This window comes from Ophidiomyces ophidiicola (genome assembly GCF_022830035.1).
Source record: "Ophidiomyces ophidiicola strain CBS 122913 chromosome Unknown scaffold_5, whole genome shotgun sequence".
Classification (NCBI taxonomy): domain Eukaryota; kingdom Fungi; phylum Ascomycota; class Eurotiomycetes; order Onygenales; family Onygenaceae; genus Ophidiomyces; species Ophidiomyces ophidiicola.
The window spans coordinates 634,119-651,313 of record NW_026054645.1 but is presented as its reverse complement, the minus strand read 5'-3'; the positions used below and the strand labels follow the sequence as shown (position 1 = coordinate 651,313).

The 17,195-nt window shown below is 51.6% G+C and overlaps 6 protein-coding genes across 6 annotated transcripts; 3 read left to right on the top strand and 3 right to left on the bottom strand.

Annotated features, from left to right (window-relative positions):
• Positions 1 to 185: 185 nt before the first annotated feature.
• On the bottom strand, positions 186 to 2,920 carry AIM9_1 (Phosphotransferase enzyme; the record flags this gene model as incomplete). Its single annotated transcript, XM_049251166.1, has 4 exons — positions 186 to 1,093; positions 1,155 to 1,530; positions 1,589 to 1,884; positions 2,803 to 2,920. 4 exons carry the CDS (start codon positions 2,918 to 2,920, stop codon positions 186 to 188), a joined length of 1,698 nt encoding a protein of 565 aa, XP_049110016.1.
• Positions 2,921 to 3,735: 815 nt separating this feature from the next.
• DBP5 (RNA helicase required for poly(A+) mRNA export) lies at positions 3,736 to 5,521 on the bottom strand (the record flags this gene model as incomplete). Its single annotated transcript, XM_049251165.1, has 6 exons — positions 3,736 to 3,993; positions 4,050 to 4,250; positions 4,304 to 4,541; positions 4,601 to 5,092; positions 5,158 to 5,347; positions 5,422 to 5,521. 6 exons carry the CDS (start codon positions 5,519 to 5,521, stop codon positions 3,736 to 3,738), a joined length of 1,479 nt encoding a protein of 492 aa, XP_049110015.1.
• A 674-nt stretch (positions 5,522 to 6,195) lies between these two features.
• On the top strand, positions 6,196 to 8,694 carry bzz1 (the record flags this gene model as incomplete). Its single annotated transcript, XM_049251164.1, has 6 exons — positions 6,196 to 6,243; positions 6,299 to 6,325; positions 6,381 to 6,908; positions 6,961 to 7,041; positions 7,097 to 8,255; positions 8,330 to 8,694. The coding sequence occupies 6 exons, from the start codon at positions 6,196 to 6,198 to the stop codon at positions 8,692 to 8,694; spliced, it is 2,208 nt and encodes a 735-aa protein (XP_049110014.1).
• Positions 8,695 to 9,502: 808 nt separating this feature from the next.
• Positions 9,503 to 11,161, top strand: GAS5 (1,3-beta-glucanosyltransferase; the record flags this gene model as incomplete). Its single annotated transcript, XM_049251163.1, has 7 exons — positions 9,503 to 9,596; positions 9,653 to 9,692; positions 9,750 to 9,762; positions 9,822 to 10,032; positions 10,095 to 10,177; positions 10,235 to 10,372; positions 10,427 to 11,161. The coding sequence occupies 7 exons, from the start codon at positions 9,503 to 9,505 to the stop codon at positions 11,159 to 11,161; spliced, it is 1,314 nt and encodes a 437-aa protein (XP_049110013.1).
• An 862-nt stretch (positions 11,162 to 12,023) lies between these two features.
• LOZ57_002081 (uncharacterized protein) lies at positions 12,024 to 13,337 on the top strand (the record flags this gene model as incomplete). The annotated part of the gene is made up of 5 exons (XM_049251162.1): positions 12,024 to 12,114; positions 12,189 to 12,382; positions 12,452 to 12,631; positions 12,686 to 12,793; positions 12,855 to 13,337. The coding sequence occupies 5 exons, from the start codon at positions 12,024 to 12,026 to the stop codon at positions 13,335 to 13,337; spliced, it is 1,056 nt and encodes a 351-aa protein (XP_049110012.1).
• A 607-nt stretch (positions 13,338 to 13,944) lies between these two features.
• Positions 13,945 to 16,226, bottom strand: LOZ57_002080 (uncharacterized protein; the record flags this gene model as incomplete). The annotated part of the gene is made up of 3 exons (XM_049251161.1): positions 13,945 to 15,893; positions 15,942 to 16,076; positions 16,130 to 16,226. The coding sequence occupies 3 exons, from the start codon at positions 16,224 to 16,226 to the stop codon at positions 13,945 to 13,947; spliced, it is 2,181 nt and encodes a 726-aa protein (XP_049110011.1).
• Positions 16,227 to 17,195: the final 969 nt, after the last annotated feature.

The window sequence follows — 17,195 nt, the reverse complement described above, 5'->3', positions numbered from 1 at the left end:
CAAACTTGCCATCCGCCGCTTAACTATTTACCCACCGCGTGCTAGGTTCCAACAACGGTCTCCGATTATACTGAATTGATGTGTGAGACGGCTATTCTTTATACGGGGAAATTATAACAATACACATAAGAAGTGGTTCCAATATGGCAATGGAAGGGAATTATACACGCAACGAGCGTAATCTTTTATTTGAATGGCCAAGCACTCTCCCATTCCCGACCCGCCTCTTTATCCTGACCAGCCCAATACTCAACAAACTGTTCACGAACAAGGGAGAGCTTTTGCTTGAGTAGCTCGTACTCTGCATGGCTCGCATAGCCTTTCCATCCACGTTCAGCTCCACCTAGGGACTCTAGTACATCATCCATAAGGAGAATCCCTTCCGCCCACTTCATCTCTAACTTTCGGTTGCGCTCAACAGCCTCGTTTGAGTATTCCAAAGGGCATGGTATTCCCGCGAGGCTGTTGGTCTGGTTCCATTTGGTAGCAAGTTCCATCAGGAGGGCCTGCACAGCTGGCTCTGCGTCAAGAAGTATTGTACCTATGAGAGCAACAATCTGTCCCTGAAGTGTCTGTTGATACCCTAGTGCTTGGTATACACGTTTATTAAGCAAAGCCGAGTAAGCATCATAGAACTTGTAGAGGCTCTGTTCAACTAGCAATTTCTTTGCTTTATTTTTAGCCTCTTCGTTTAGTTCATCGAAGTTGTCTGGAAGTGAAACCTTCAGACCTTTTGGGATTGGCCCTATGTAGTTCAGAAAAGAAGGATGAGTGGCTTGATAAAATAAAGGTGCAACATGGACACTTTGCCAGTCAATCAAGCCCACAATTTTGGTAGGGTTCTCAGGGTCCACAAAAATATTGCCCAAATGAAGGTCATGGTGCCATAAAACAGATATTTGACAGGCTTCCAGAGGCAGAAGATGGCTAGCCACCTTAAGAAAGTCGTGGCACACTGAAAGCTTGAGAGCGCGATCAGGCTGATATCCACCCGGGCCTACTATACCTTCTGGTCTAAGAACCTGTTTTGGATCCTGGATAGCTTCCATCTCTCGACGACACACTCCCTCTACATACTCATGTGCTGTTCTCCCTAATACAAGGTGGTCAATCCCCGTCACGATCACATCGGAGTTAGGAAACGGCAGACTTACAAGGACCCCGATCAAGTGAAAGCTCCCCTTTATCGTCATCAAAAAAACGACGATCTGTTGTTGGTCCAAGGATCCAGCGACTGTACGCCTTGTTAAGACTAGCAGCTGGTATAACCTTTGTCCCCTTTGGAACATCATTTGGATAATACAAAGAACCAATGCCACCAAAAGGGTTACTTAAAAATTTAATCTCAAACTTGACAACAGCTTGAATTATATCTCTTTTTTGTTGATTATTTAGGGTTGGCCATACATTCGAAAGGCAAGAACCTGCTGCCTTTTCCATGATAATGTACTCTGCTCCAACCTGATTTTCAGCTGCACGCGAGTGCCAAGCGAGAACTTTAGGAACTGGAATGTCAAGTTCGCTTCTGGCCTAAGAAAAGTAAGTGTACAATTACATAGAAAGTCCGCGGATATATAGGTGCACGTACAAAGTCCATAGTGGCAACTTCACTTGCCGTTGTGTAGTGAGGAAGGCCAGAATTTGGATTAGGAACTCGAGCCACGAGTTGAGACCCGTCAGTCATAGTCAAGAGAAGACTCTTATTGAAATTCCCTTCAGGGAGCTTTTCAACTTTGGAGCATGATATATGCTCTTGGCCCAAAGACTTGATGGCAACTGCTACTAATGCGTCAAGGTTGAATTCAACACGGCGGGCAGCTAGCTGTTCAGCCTCATTGAACACCCAACGTCCGCCAGTGTAGCGGTAATAGTCAGGGCTGTCATCTAGGATATATCAACATCTACCGAGGCAACCCGAGGTAAACAGAGGATAGCATACTATATTGTTTGACGGATGATGAATTTGCCCTGGTCGTTGATATGGAGCCCAAAAGGGATTTTGTTGAAGGAAAGGCTTGAATTTGAAGAATGGATATTGGTATTACCCTTGATATCACGCGTCTGAGATGATGAGGTAACATAATTACTGTTATCCATCTGACTCGGTCTCCATTGGAAGTCTTGATGGACGCTGCGCCAAGCCAGCGGCATGCAGGCTGCCAGAACATTTGACGCCTACTCATCTCCGGAAATTCCGTCGTGCGAACGTGTGTACCAGACTCAAGCATGGAATATGTGGTAAATAAGTGTACATACCCTTACATTCATATAACCCTTCTATTTCCTAGTCGGAGAACGTCTCGTGAGCCGGACATGCCATGTAGCACCCTTTGAACATAGTAGACCCGCATTTACTCTGTACAGCCATCTGAACCAGCTTGATAGAAACACCAACATTCTACACCGCCCGCTTGCCTTTCTCTAGGGCGTCACAGTCCACACTAATACTCTGATGTCCGACTGCGGAAACACCCATGGGGGATGGTAAAGGATAAATGAGGAGGACCAGGCTGTCATTGTTCGACTGGTCGAAAACCTTTCATTGCCAGATATTTGCTCTAAAAGAACATTGTGTGAGACGGAATAGGTATGAGCTGCCTGGTCTGCGTTTCTTATAGTATGAAAAACTTCTAACGCTGGGACAGGTTCCGCCCACCGCAATTTAGACATTTTCGAGCCACGATGCAGTGGAAAATTGGTGTACTCTGCACACTTCTGATTTCATCACTATGTCTTGCCTGTGAAAACCCGGACAGCGTTATGATACCAGGGAACGATAGTATATCCATGAATACAACGCACCTCGCAGAGCCCAGGCGCTGTCGGTCATGTAGAAAAAGGTGCTTCCCCGACAAATTCCCGGTTTGCTGCTTGGATAGTGGGTTTTGTCGTCCAATACGCGAGCATTGCGTTTATCCATATTTAGAGTGTTCAGGGTATGGGGCTCCTCGTTGCTCTTTTCTTCCTGCGATGCCTTTAGTCATGTTAGCTAATATTGAAATGCATTTAGCCCTCCTCTATAAAAAGCTCTATGTATTTATATTTGGATAGTGATCACACTAGTCCCAGCTGAAGTCTTTAAATTGTGTTTCTTTCACCCAACATCTCAATTCATTATTGATTGCTCGCACATCTGAAAATAGAAAATTGTGGGTAAAAATTCGAAAGTTCAGCCTTTTCTGAAGCTGAATTTCAAATGATCCAGTTATGAGCTGGTAGATTGTCATTCTTTAATTATCCATAGGGTATTTATTCAGGCCATTAATTTCAAATACCAATTAGGTGACCACTAGAATAATATTAAATAAGTTGACCCTCGACCTCTCGACGAGAAATCACCCATAGCCCAACAAACACGCCATAAGAGTCTTGCGCGAATATCAGAAGAGAAGATGCAGCGTGAGGTTATTGAATATAATTCGAATCGCCGTCCTTTACGGAGTAGTGCTCAATCCCTGAGTCGGAAGCATCCGAGAGCGAAACGTCGAAAAGCACCGCATTTAGAGAAGTACGAACATGGAGCGGAACTGTAGGTACGGGGTAGATAGGGCCAAGGTGGTGCATCTTATCCTGTTTGGACTAACCATATGGTAGAATCATAGCACATTCTTGTTGTATTTTCATAGAGCATCATGGTATCAACAGCATTTTCACATTACTTTTGAGATAAAACCACACCAATGAGTCCGCCTCATCCAAAGGAAACTAGCATATCGCTGAGAATATTGTAACACATTAACGTCTGGCCGATGGTTTGATGATCTTCTTAACTTTGGCTTCTACGTCATCCCAGTCGCGTGCGTCAACGCGCTCAATGTTGGTGTCAAAATATTTCTGGATGTCCTGGAGCATCTGCCATTCATCTCTATTAGAGACAAAAGATACGGCAACACCGACGCGACCAAAGCGGCCAGTTCGCCCAATACGGTGCAGGTAAGTCTGAGCATCGGCCATGCGTTGATGATGCCCAGGTTGATGTATTTCCGGGATATCCTATTATGAAATACATGTCAGAGAATGAACTTCGCGGAAAGGTAAATAGCACATACGTAGTTAATAACCATGGAAACTGTTGAGACATCGATTCCTCGGGCAAGCACATTAGTTGTAATGAGAACTTTTGCAGAACCATTCCGGAAGCGGTCAATAATTTCATCACGTTTTTGGCCTTCGATGCCACCGGTCAATGAGACAACCGTATGACCCTCTGCAACCATACGTCGTTCGATCTCTGCTGCCGAAGTACGCGTCTAGAAATTATTATATTAATTAGGGAATAGCGATTGAGGTAAATCAAGAATACCTTCACGAAAATGATGGAAGATCCAACTGTCATAAGTCCGTAGAATTTGACTAAAATTTCATATTTGTGCTGATCAGATTCACAATCCAAGTAGAACTGTTTAATACCCTCCACTGTGAGTTCTTCATGTTTGAGAGTGAGCTGATTGGCATTTGGCGCGAATTTGTTTGCGTAGCGAACGACGTGGTCAGGGAAGGTGGCAGAAAACAAAACCACTTGAATGGTTCTGGGGAGTAAACTATAATAACGTTAGCTATCACCACATAAATTGAGTAGGGCCTGGATTGGATATAATACCCTTTAACACGAATACATTGATCTCCAAGGCCTTGTTGGTCCAACATGTTATCGGCTTCGTCCAATACCAAAACTCTCAAATGTTGTGTATTGAAGAGTCGCTTCTTGATAAGATCCTGAACAGTTCCCGGGGTTCCAACAACCACAGATGCCTGTACGCTTTGGTTTCGATTCAGCTCCATGGGAACAGCAGTCGCCACGTGGAGTCCTTCAATGAAAGCACCCATAGCTTGAATAACACCAACAATCTGTCGCGCTAACTCTCGACTTGGTGCAAGAACAAGCGCCTGGGGAATAGCTTGGTTCTCTGGACTTAAATCAAGACGACTTAGAACGTTTAGCACGAATGCGGCTGTCTTTCCAGTACCGGATTGCGATTGGCCGATCATATTTGTTGGAGGATTAGCCATTAGAAGCGGCAAAGCTCTTTCTTGGATCTTTGAAGGACGGCGGAAGTTCATTGTAGAGAGACCCTTTTGTATAGGAGGGGCACTTCAAAACAGCAAACATGTTAGATCTATAAAACAGTACGGTTCAAAGGTGCGGGGTGTTCCTACAGGCCGAGCTCCTCGAAGGACTTAATAGAGTAAAGGGGGTTATTAGGGTCCGCCTGCATATCGCTAAGCTTAACGCTGACATCATATTCCGAGTCTTGAAGGTCGGAGCCTTGTTGAGGCCCGGAGGCGCCATCGACTTGGGGGATCGAAGTGGTCTTGCCGGCATCTGTTTCTTCTGGTGCTTTGGGCTCTGTTCAACCAATTTTTAGCCTTGTCATTTGAATATTCCACTGAAACGCTGTCTCTACAATAAAATTTACATACCTGTAGCAGGAGGGTCATCTTTTGTTTCCGGCATTGAGATCCGAGATGCAAGTGGCCCGCCAGCCGGTACAGTGGGGGTTTCTGTGTTTTCAGACGCCATTTCGGCGGGAAGGTACCAGTTGAGCTGGCGGCTGTTATGAATTCTTCGAGGGAAAGAATAAACAGGTACTAGGTAGACACAAGGCTTGTGGATTGGGGAGCTAGAAATTGCCTGGGAGAACTTGTTTGTGTATGATGGACAAGGGAGGGGAGAACAGTGTATGTAATAATGCCCTGAACTGAAATTCCACACAAAGAAGACGTGGTGAACGAAAATTAGGCATACACTCAGAGAAACCTCAATGAAGCCCGCTTCAGACAGCTCCAATCGATGAGCTCCAGCAGCGAGAAATGTTCAGCGGCGACGACTGGCTTGTTTCCGGTTTGATCGCGGCAGCTTAGTCATACATTCCTGATGACATAACACAAGGAGCTTGCCAAGAGTGGCTTAGCGCAGAACACCCCGCCATTCCGCAGCCATGCCTAATATGAACTAGCGCCTAGAGTAGTTACCCGCCCTTACGCGGCTCAAACTCCCCACCGCCGATGACGGCAGAATCCGCGGCGCGAAACATCGCATCGCCAGACACAGTGCCGTGGATAATGCAAGACTGGCGGTGCACGTCCTTTTTTGCGTTTATGTTCAGGCACTCAGTTTTATTATATTCCGAATCGATAAATCAAATCACCAGTTTTGCCGTTTTGTTGCATGGAGAAAGCCCACATTAATCTGTCATGGCACAGGTCGAGGGTGCTGCTCCTCTTTTCGGCGCCGAATTAAGGGTATGTCGTTAAGCGATTGGTAACCCCTTAGCAGATGAGACTGATATGAGCACAGGATGCCTTTAAACCCGTCAACGCTTGGGTATGCATTGCCCCATGACTCTGCCATCGACCCAGGCGCTGAATATTGCGAATAGGTATCGAACGGCATCGGCTGGCTAGACGAAATTCAACAATTCTACCGGGAGCGTAGTGCCATAGAGAAGGAATACGCCTCGAAATTGACTGCCCTGTGTCGTAAATATCAGGATCGCAAGTCGAAAAAGTCCAGCAGTCTCAGTGTTGGAGACACCCCCGCCCTGACACCCGGCTCCCTCGAATCTGCTTCCCTGACAACATGGACGACGCAATTATCAGCCATCGAGGCAGAAGCTGCGGAGCGCCATCAATATGGTGCTGATCTCGAGTTCCGCATTGCCGAGCCTCTGAAACTAGCAGCCGCACGATACGACGAACTCCGCAAGAACCACGTTGAATGGTCGGGAAAATTGGAAAAAGAACGGGATGCTTCGTACAGTGATTTAAAGAAATCCAAAGGAAAATACGATGGCGTTTGCCAAGAAGTGGAAAATCGGCGAAAGAAGATGGAGTCGGCGTTCGATCATGGCAAAGCAAAGTCGCAGAACGCTTACCAACAACAGATCTTGGAAATGAACAATATCAAGGTATTTTGAAGGCTGTACGCGCTATAATAGTGCATATACTCATATACAACAGAACACGTATTTGATTGCGATTAACGTCACGAACAAGTTAAAGGAGACCTACTATTACGAATATGTTCCTGAATTACTGAACGTATGTCTTTTTCCAACATTCCATCTCTCTATGTGTGCTAAACTTCAACGTCCAGGGTCTACAAGATCTTAACGAGACTCGAGTGGCCAAGCTGAATTCAATCTGGACCCTCGCAGCCCAACTCGAACAATCCCTATTATCTAAAAGCAGCGATCATGTCTCTCATGTCATATCCGAGATCCCTCGAAACGAGCCCCATCTTGACTCAATGATGTTCATCCGGCATAACGTTGCCAGCTGGCAGGAGCCCATGGACATGCAGTTTGAACCCAGCCCTGTCTGGCACGATGACGCAACGATGGCCATAGACGAGCCAGCGAAGGTCTTTCTTCGAAATACGCTTACTAAAAGTAAGGTTCAGATGAAAGAAATGAAAATCGAAGCGGATAAGAAGCGGAGAGAAGTTGAGAATGCAAAGAAGGTACGGCAAAGCGTACGAGATGGTAAAGACAAACGCGACGAAGTCGAGGTCGTTCGGGCCATTTTTTCGATGCAGGAAGACTTACACCAGCTTGACCGTAAACGTCTTACGGCAGAAGTGGAAACGTCGACCATTACTTCTGTCGTGGGCGATTTATCATTCGGCGCCAAAAGTCATAATTTCCGAGCCCAGACTTTCAAAATCCCCACAAATTGTGATCTTTGTGGCGACCGGATCTGGGGCCTCTCGGCGAAAGGGTTTGATTGCCGGGATTGCGGATACACATGCCACAGCAAATGTGAAATGAAAGTCGCGCCAGAATGTCCAGGAGAGCAAACGAAGGAAGAGAAGAAGAAGTTGAAAACCGAACGGCAGGAGGCGGCCAGTGCGGCCCGCTCATATGATGCCTCAACATCTCCCAGCGTGGCCGAGTTGCCGGCTCTAAAACGGCGAGATACTATGAACTCCCTTAGCTCCGGGTACGCAGCCAGTGCGGCGAGATCGACATCCGCGCTGTCTAGCCAAACCACCGACCCAGGGCCAGCCGAACTGCCTGCGACAACGGCCGCAACCTCACCACCACCTGCAAACAAGCCAGCAACGCTACGAAAACATCGGGTTGTGGCACCTCCGCCCGAACGGTATGTGAGCTCGCCGCCCCCAGTATCTAATGGTGGGTCTGGCGCAAAGGCGGATGAGCCCAAAGGGAAGCTATTATATCCCTACCAAGCCAACGGCGAGGACGAGATATCCGTGGAGGAAGGCCAAAGCATTGTGATTGTTGAGCCGGACGGTAAGCACTGTTTTCAACCGCACCCTCCCTGGAAGCATTATCTGGTGATAGTGGCGGCTAACGAGGTCACACAGACGGCTCAGGCTGGATGCGCATACGAGCAGGCCGTTCGACGGGCCTCGTCCCCGCGTCGTACGTGGAGCAGAACGCGTCTGGCGACCGAGAGGGCCGGCCCGAGTCGACGTACTCGGCCTCGAGCCTATCGATGGGCAACAGCAAACGGCGCGGGCCGGCAGTGGCCCCGAAACGCGGCGCGAAGAAGCTGCAGTACGTGGTGGCGCTGTACGACTACGAGGCGCGCACGGAGGCGGAATGGAGCATGGCGGAGGGCGACCGGTTTGTGCTGGTGAACCGCGACGGCGGCAATGGCTGGGCGGACGTCGAGAAGGGCGGCGTCACGAAGTGCGTGCCGGCGAACTACATCGACGACGCCGCCTGAGACGGGCGGCAATGTGATTCTCCATAGGGGCCGGGGGCGATGGGGGTGTTTTATATTTGGATAGATCGTGTGCTGCATTTGCATCGAGTGCGTTCGCGGGAGTTTGCCCGGGCGTGCGCCTATTATTATTATTATATTATTATAGCAAACGCAGCGCTGTTTCTGGAGTCCTGGCCACCGTTCTCACGAGCTCCTCGGCCACTACTGATACTAATATTAGCATCATCCGCGGGAAGCGAGATTGCCCGCCCGCCCGTTCCCTCAGCCCACGGCTGGGCAGTGCCACCAGCGGAGATGCAGGATGATCGAGCCTTGGAACGGTGGATGTAAGCGCACTGCACACGCCCATGCGGCCACGCCCAGCCCGCCCAGCTCAGCTGTGTATCGTGGCCGTCGTCGTCGCCTTGCACGTCGCGCGGTGGAGCCGGCCGCGTCTTGTCGGCGTCGAGGCTGTGCTGGTTGGTGGTGATCGTGCTTGGCTGGCGGTTCAGGGGCTGCAGCGGTGGCGAGCGCTTGTATGAAGATCGTCGCCGGCGTTACGTATGTGGCCGCCCTGCCTCTTCTCTCCTTCACGATCATTCTTGTTGTTGTTGTTGTTGTCTTTGACTCCTTGAACCCGCTGTGCTCTTCTCGCGTCCGTCGCTTCTGCGTGCCTGTCTCACTGCGTGTTGCAGAGAAGGATACGCTGCCATTCGCTTCAGTTCGACCTTCCTGTGCTGGCCTCGCCGCGTCTCTCGCTTCCGCTCGTCCACCGACCAGCCGTAATACTCGTTCTTCAAGGACAGCCAGTCTTTTATCAGCACCCAACATGAAGGCTTCTGTGCTTTCGCTGGTCGCTGCCACTGCCCTGGGCGCTTCTACCGCCCTCGCCAAAACAGACCCCGTCACCGTCAAGGGCAACGGTAGGCCTGCTGCAGCCGACTCCTATATGTACTTCTTCGCTGACCAGCCATTCCAGCTTTCTTTGCGGGGAACAATAGGTTCTACGTGCGTGGTGTGTACGTATATTGACCTATATCTGCTTTCTCTCCTGTCTCGTGCTAACTGTCTTGCAGTGACTATCAGCCGGTTCGCACGCCCCTCCACCGAACACAAGCGCCATTGTCCATTGCTGATATCAGGAACAGGGTGGTACATCCAAGCTAGTTGACCCGCTTGCCGACCCGACCATCTGCAAAAGAGATATTGAATATTTCAAGAAACTCGGCCTCAACACCGTCCGTATCTACACCGTTGATAACAGCAAAAGCCATGAAGAGTGCATGCGCGCCTTATCCGACGCCGGAATCTACTTGGTGTTGGATGTGAACACGCCCAAGTACTCCATCAACCGCAATGGTAGGATGCCTCAGATGCTGAGTTCAAACCGCATTCTTGAAACTAACCGCCTCTCGATGCAGACCCCGCACCCTCGTACAACGACGTCTACCTTCAGAATGTCTTTGCCACTGTTGACTTGTTTGCCAAATATGACAACACCTTGGTGAGATCTACAATCTCCCAGCCTGCTGTTTAATCCGCCTACTGACCTGATTTGAAGGCCTTCTTCTCCGGAAACGAAGTAATCAACGATGAGAAGACGTCCAGCACGGCTCCTTACATCAAAGCTGTGACCCGTGATATCCGCCAGTATATCCGCAACCGGAAACTAAGAGAGATCCCAGTCGGCTACTCTGCTGTACGCTACTTTCCATATTACACTTATGTTACCGTATACTAATACTCGCTATAGGCAGACGTGAGTGCCAATCGTCTGGAGACAGCTCAATATATGAACTGTGGCTCCGATGACGAGAGAAGCGACTTCTTCGCCTTTAACGACTACTCCTGGTGCTCGCCGTCGTCCTTTACTGGATCGGGCTGGGATCAGAAGGTGAAAAACTTCACCGGCTACGGACTTCCTCTTTTCCTCTCCGAATACGGATGCAACACAAACAAGCGTGATTTTGGTGAGGTGGCGTCCCTGTACTCTGATTCAATGACTGGTGTCTACTCTGGGGGCCTTGTCTATGAGTACACTCAAGAGGCCAACAACTACGGTTTAGTCAAAATCAAGGGCAACAATGTTGAGGAGCTCCCCGACTTCGAAGCTTTGAGAAAGGCCTTTGCTGGGACAAAGAATCCATCGGGTGACGGAGGCTACAACTCTAGAGGCGGTTCTAGCAACCCTTGCCCTGCGAGAAATGCTCCCAACTGGGATGTCCAAGGCACCTCCCTGCCTGCTATTCCTGAGCCAGCGAAGAAATTCATGACAGAGGGAGCTGGCAAGGGTGCCGGTCTCGAAGGCCCAGGAAGCCAGAATGCAGGGACCAGATCTTCCGGTACTTCGACCCCCGGCGCCGGCGGTGCTCCCAAAAAGGCCGCCGCCTTCAGCTTGCGCCCCGAGTCCGGCCTTGCGCCGGTGGTTTGTGCTCTGGCCGTTGTGGTGTCGACGATGTTTGGAGCGTCCTTCGTTTTTCTCGCTTGAGTTTGATCTGAGATTCAATGGATAAAAGGTCTGGTGGGAGTGCGTTTATGGCAATTCCTGGGATGTTATGGGTTTTTTTTCACTCGCCGGTTATTTCCAGGGGCGATGGCTCTGCTTGTTTGCTTTCTTTCTTCTGAATGTAATGTATTGTAGTTAATAAAATGGGCTTCGTGGTTTTTGCGGCCAGACTTCCAGCTCCAAGACCCATATGTAATCGGCTGCTGGCTCGACTCCTATTCTGCGGCCTGTGGCACTCGTTATCCCTGATCGAAGACGGACGGATTCGAGTTCCACACAGCGCCAAACGAGGCGGTTCGATATCCCCAAACAGCCCCCGTTTTCCCCCCTGCGGGCTGACACGCCGCGAGTCGCACCACGACGCCGCCGCCCACTCCTCGCTCGCCTGGAACTGCTTTCCACAGGCATCGCGGTGGTCCGTTTTCCCTAAAAGCACCCATTTAGGGATATCCGGCCCCGTGGATGGTAAGATTAGGCGTGAGGGTGACCAACTGGGAGTACACCGGAGGATTCAATGCCTGCGAGACGGCCAGGCTAGCCAGGCACCGCTCGTTGAGTTAAAAGTAGCTTGACGGGCGGTCAAGCAGGCAAGTTGGCCGAGCAGCGCGTCCACCGCTCGCTCTCCCATCTTCTCGTTCTCCCTTTTACTCTTCGTTCTTCCGCCCTCTCGAGCGCTGGCCCGGACCAGAGGAAACCGCGAGGGAAGCCGGACTTTCGACGTGCGCAGGCCAGGCGATGGGTGGGCTGTCGGACCCGCTGCCTTCCGTGATATTCTGCTCGCTGTCTCATCGAATGAGACTGGACGGGGCCCATCCTCCGAGAGAGCAGAGCTGGCGATCTGATGATGGAGTACTCGCCGTCTCTTGAGATCGAGGGCTCGCTGGAGACGGGCTGCTTGGTGTCGACCAAGAGCTCGCATCCTTCCGTGAAAGACGGTGCGTCAAAGCAGCCCGGCATCCCCTGGCTAGTTATCCCCTTCGTGCTGCTAACAGAGCTATCCGGCCCGCAGAAGCTGCCTGGGTGCAGGCTATCCGCTCTAAAGATGCTGTGCTCAGCATGCCGCAGACCATCGCCCACCGCGGGTACAGCAGCAAGTTTCCAGAGAATTCAATGAACGCCTTCAAGCATGCTATAGACGTAGGTGCAAATGCTATCGAAACGGACGTTCATCTCTCGAGAGATGGGGTGGTGGTGCTCTGCCATGTGTGTATCCAAGTCCATATATACATATCTAAGGCGGGGGCCGATGGCTAATCCAGAGGCACAATCTAGGATTCCACCCTCAAACGCTGCTTTGGCGTAGATAAACGAGTAGTCGACTGCGACTGGAAGTACCTGAGTACACTACGAACCTTGAAAGAACCGCATGAGCCTCTGCCTCGACTGGTAGACTTGCTGGAGTACATAGCTTCTCCCGAGCGCGCGCATGTGTGGATATTACTGGACATAAAGGTGAGCCCCATCGCTTCGACTCTTAGTATTCCCGCTCTAACAGCTCATCTGCAGGTGGATAATAATACGCATAATGTAATAGCAGGCCTTGCCGACGCCCTCGCCTCAGTCCCATCGCCCAACCGGCCTTGGGACGAGCGTGTAGTTCTAGGCTGCTGGACGGTACGCAGCTACTCTCTCCCGACCCTGTCCTTTCATCTCTAGTTAACTAACTCACCATCAGGCCGAATACCTCTCTCTCGTCCGTGACCACTTCCCCACCTATCCCCTCGCCATCACCACTTTCTCCATCCAATACGCCCGACAGTTCCTGCGCGTTCCTGGCGTGAGCATTAGTATCAACCAAAAAGTGCTTATGGGCTGTGGCGGACGCAAATTTCTCGCGCAGGCAAAACGTGCAGGCAAAGCTGTGTTTGTGTGGACAGTGAACCACAAAGCCTTGATGTGGTGGAGTATCAGACATCAGGTGGACGGCGTCATTACCGACCGCCCAGCCGTGTTTGTCGAGATTGGGAAGGAGTTGGAGGATGATGACTATGGAGATGGGTTCCTGGGCAACGGGGAGGCGATGGGAATGGAGCAGAGAATGGCTGCGATGGTGGCCACAGTGGCATCATGGGTACTAGGAGTCCTGTTGATGGTGATGCATCCCGTAAAACGGACAGGGCTGGATGGGGTAGATGAGGAGACCATTCCATATGCTTAGCACGGGCTGTCTTGCTGTTTCATTTTATTCCTGGGCCTGGAGTTAATTTTCATGGTTCCCAACAAAGCATTGATTGCATGGATACTACTAGTTATGTATATATATCTCAAGATTAGATGCACATGAGATTAATGAACGGTGCAAATCAAGTACGGCATAAATAAGCGGTTAAAACGCAGCATTGATAAAGCACAATATGCAAGAGAAATTTGTAAGCCAAAAAAAAAGTAAATATAAATGGCAATAGAATACGGAGTATAAAGAGTATAAAGTGATGAAAAAAACTTGGGTATAAAGCTACACCTATCCATGGTCCCGTTTTTTCCAAACCGAAGAAAGAGAGTAAGACCCAGCAAATCCTAGGAAAGGACTGCCAAATATTGATACAGAAATGGAGATTAAAATGATTGTAACATGGCGATGGAATCATGGTGTAAATGATTGGCGTGAGACATGTCTGGGGCAAGCAAATGCATCGCGAATGAATAATGGGAGCGTATATAAAATAGGTGTGCAGAAGTTTATCCACTCGAACAAGCATATAATACTATCGGCGGATAAACCCCTTCTGCGTTGCTGGATGTGTAGAGAGGGCTTGTGAGCCGTATCATATCATCATTAACTTCGTAGTTCTTCGCTCCGGGAATCGGCGCGGTCCAGGAGGGGCAAGAGACCCCTGAGGACCAGGCGGCCCGGGAGGCCCTGGGGGTCCTGGAGGTCCTTGCGGGCGTCCCATGGGAGGGCGCCCAGGACCGTAGCCATTTCTATTTGGAGGATACATTCCAGGTCGAGGTGGGGGGCCACCGGGTCCACGGTTTCCGGGCGGATACCCAGGACCTCTCCCTCTCCCTCTACCTGGGCCAGGCCCTGGGCCACCCCGTGAGGATGGTGGTGGATATGGAGGATAGTTCGGCGGGGGTCTTCGGCCATATCCTGGGGGAGGGCCGCCGTAATCAGATACTGAATGGGCGCCTGGAGATGGGGGTGGATAAGCTATTGCTGCAGCTCTCCGGCCATCCCGTTCACAAAATACATCCCCGTTCCATTCCAAGTAATCGCCTTTAAGCACAATCCGGCAAGTCTTACAGCGAAAGCAGTCTGGATGGAAGATCTGCTTCGTTTCTTTCCCGCCATTCTGGTCAGGTATAAACTCTTCGGTCTGGAGGCAGGGTCCTTCAATACCTGTGCCGCACGAGGAGCATAACGAACCATTGAGTTCATGATAATGTTGGGCACAGTAGGGATTGTTATTGAGAACGTAGAAGTCAGCAGTTTTGAAGGGCGAGCAACAGGTAGTGCAGACAAAACACGCTTTATGCCATCTACCAGTCAAACGGCCATCAGCGGAGGACACGGACTTTCCAACGATAACATTTTCGCATCCACGACAGCGAATTCTACGAGATTGCCCCGGAGATTTCGAAACAGCAGAGGGAGATGTCGGCTCTATTGGTAAGGGCGGGGGAGGAGTGGCAGGTTTCACACTGGGACGGCGTTCCTCTGGCTCAGAGTCTGATTCTTGGCTGAGTTCTGCAAAGCGTTGGTATTTTGGAAGGGTACGTTTGAATTCGCCTTGCTGGAACAATGGGTCGGTAGGGGAATCTAGATCATATTTGTAAAGGATGGGAGGCTGCGGTTCAGAAGCACTGGAAGGTTCGGACGTCTGGGTGGAGAAGGAGCTGCTTGTTGTCGCATCAGAAGCGTCAGAAGACGAGGTGGAACTGTTTGTTGTATGGTGAGGGTCCCCAAGCCCTAAGTTACGAGCAAAACCCGACACAGAAAAGTCCTGGTCTATGGTATATATTGGAAGAGTAGTCTCTTGGTCTGGGGCACGTTTTAGGTCGGAATCGCCATCCAGAGGCTTCGAGGATTCAGCGGTTGCACTTGAGAAGCGTGCTGACTGTGAGTGCCGATTTTGTGGTTTTGCCTGTTCCGGGTCGACGGAAAAGCCTAGCTCAAAGCCAGGGAGCCCACCACTAAAGGGTGGGGTTGTGGCTGTGGTGGACCTGTCCTTCTGAAATGCTTCTTTGCTCAGAAATATGTAGGGCTCTGGGGAAGCGGTAAATGGGCTAGGCGTGTAGCTTTTAATTGGACCAGAGGGCAGCGGAGGTACCTCATCCAAGAAGTTGCCGAAGCCGCGTGAGCCAGCTGTACTTGGAAATCCTGGCGTTGATGAACGCGATATTGACTCGCCATAACGGCTGCTAGCCATGGAGAGTCGCGACAAGCTCTTGCTATCAATTGAGACTTCCCGCTTGTGCTTATTTGCGCGTGAGCGTCGACGGCGCTCTTGATCTTCGACGCTCTCGCCATTCTGAGGGACTGACGAAGGCGGAGCACGGTCACCCTTGACGATGGTTTTCGACCTGGATCTGCTTTTTGCACTGGCTCTTGAGTCAGGGCGCGGGAAGGGCGGAAAGGCACAGTCGAGGTTGGTAAGTGATCGTGCCAGCGGAGACGGTTCGGGTTTTCGTCGATCCGCCGGCGATATGGGGGAGGGAGACGACGTGGTCTCTGGCCTATCGGCGGATGTGCGTAGATGGAGAAAAGGGCGGTCTAGGACGGTTAGTCTGGGAGAGTATGCATGGGAGGGCAATGGCATACTGGCAGCGTAGGGGTCAATGGGCGGTGGGGGGGCCATGCGGCCAGCTCTGGGGGGACTCCCTTGCACACTGGTCTTAGTCGGCTTTGGTGGGGGTACGGGTGGAGGACCAGTTGCTGGAGGTGCTGTTGCTGCTGCTGCCAGGCAGGATGTTAGCTTGCGTAAGTGGCAGGCTGGGCAAGGCACCTACACTTGTGGGCGGGCTGGCAGACGTGGTCGCCCATGGCCGACAGCTCGACCTCTGCGAGGCAGCTGGAGCACTTGATGGTGGGCAGAAAGGACTCCATGGCTGGCGCGTGCAGGGAGAACGTTCACGGCCAGGCGGCGGGATTGGCTGGGGACATGGGAGCCGTGCCGGGACGGGCAACGGCTGGCTGGCTGGTTGCAATGTCAACGGGCGGGCGACAGGTCACAAACCGCCGCGAGGGGCGAGAGACGAGAGCAGCGGATGAGGCAGCGAGAGCGAGGAGAGGATGAGGGAGAGGATACGCGGCGGGCGAGAAGCGACGTCGAAGGTGAAGCCGCAGCGGCAGCGACGAAAAGGGGCAAAACAGCTCAGGTTGGAAGGTGCGACGTCAAGGGGCCCGCTGAGTCAGCGTGTTTGGTTTCCCGAAGCAGCAAGAGCGGCTTCTCTCGCATGGCAGCGCGGGCCCCTGAGCCACTAGGCCATACTCGGTCTAGCCCGCGCGGTACCTGGGAGCGGGTCCTGCGCACCATGCCTGACTAGGCCTAGCGGTCTGCACCGAGCCCCACTAGTGCCTGATCGACGCTCCACAGCGCGCCACCTATTGGCCAACTGCACGTCATGCGAATTTCGGTCGCAGCCAATGGCCGGTCGCGACCCGCTGGCCTGAGCGTGCAAACCAATCCGCGGCCGGCAATCGCCGCGGCGTCGCACGATCACTCTGCGACGCGTATGCGAATCATCGCCCGCCGTGCCGCGTGTGGCGGGTGGGCTACCTTGGCCCGCGGCTGACTAACCGCCGGGTCGGACTATTGTTTATGCGCGGGTCCCATGCGTGGGCGGAGAACGCGAATCGCCGCCGTCGTCAACGCAGCCGGTGGGCGCAGCAGCCGGCAGCGTAGCGAGCACGTAGACAAAAATCAGAATGACGGTGTGAATGGGCGTACATATGTGCTACAGCACACAGGCCCGCCCGGTCAAACCATGCCTGGCCAGGCCTTGCCGGATGACCCCAATCGGCGACGCACATCGTTGCCGTGCCACCCCGGGAGGAGGATTGCCCCCAACGGCA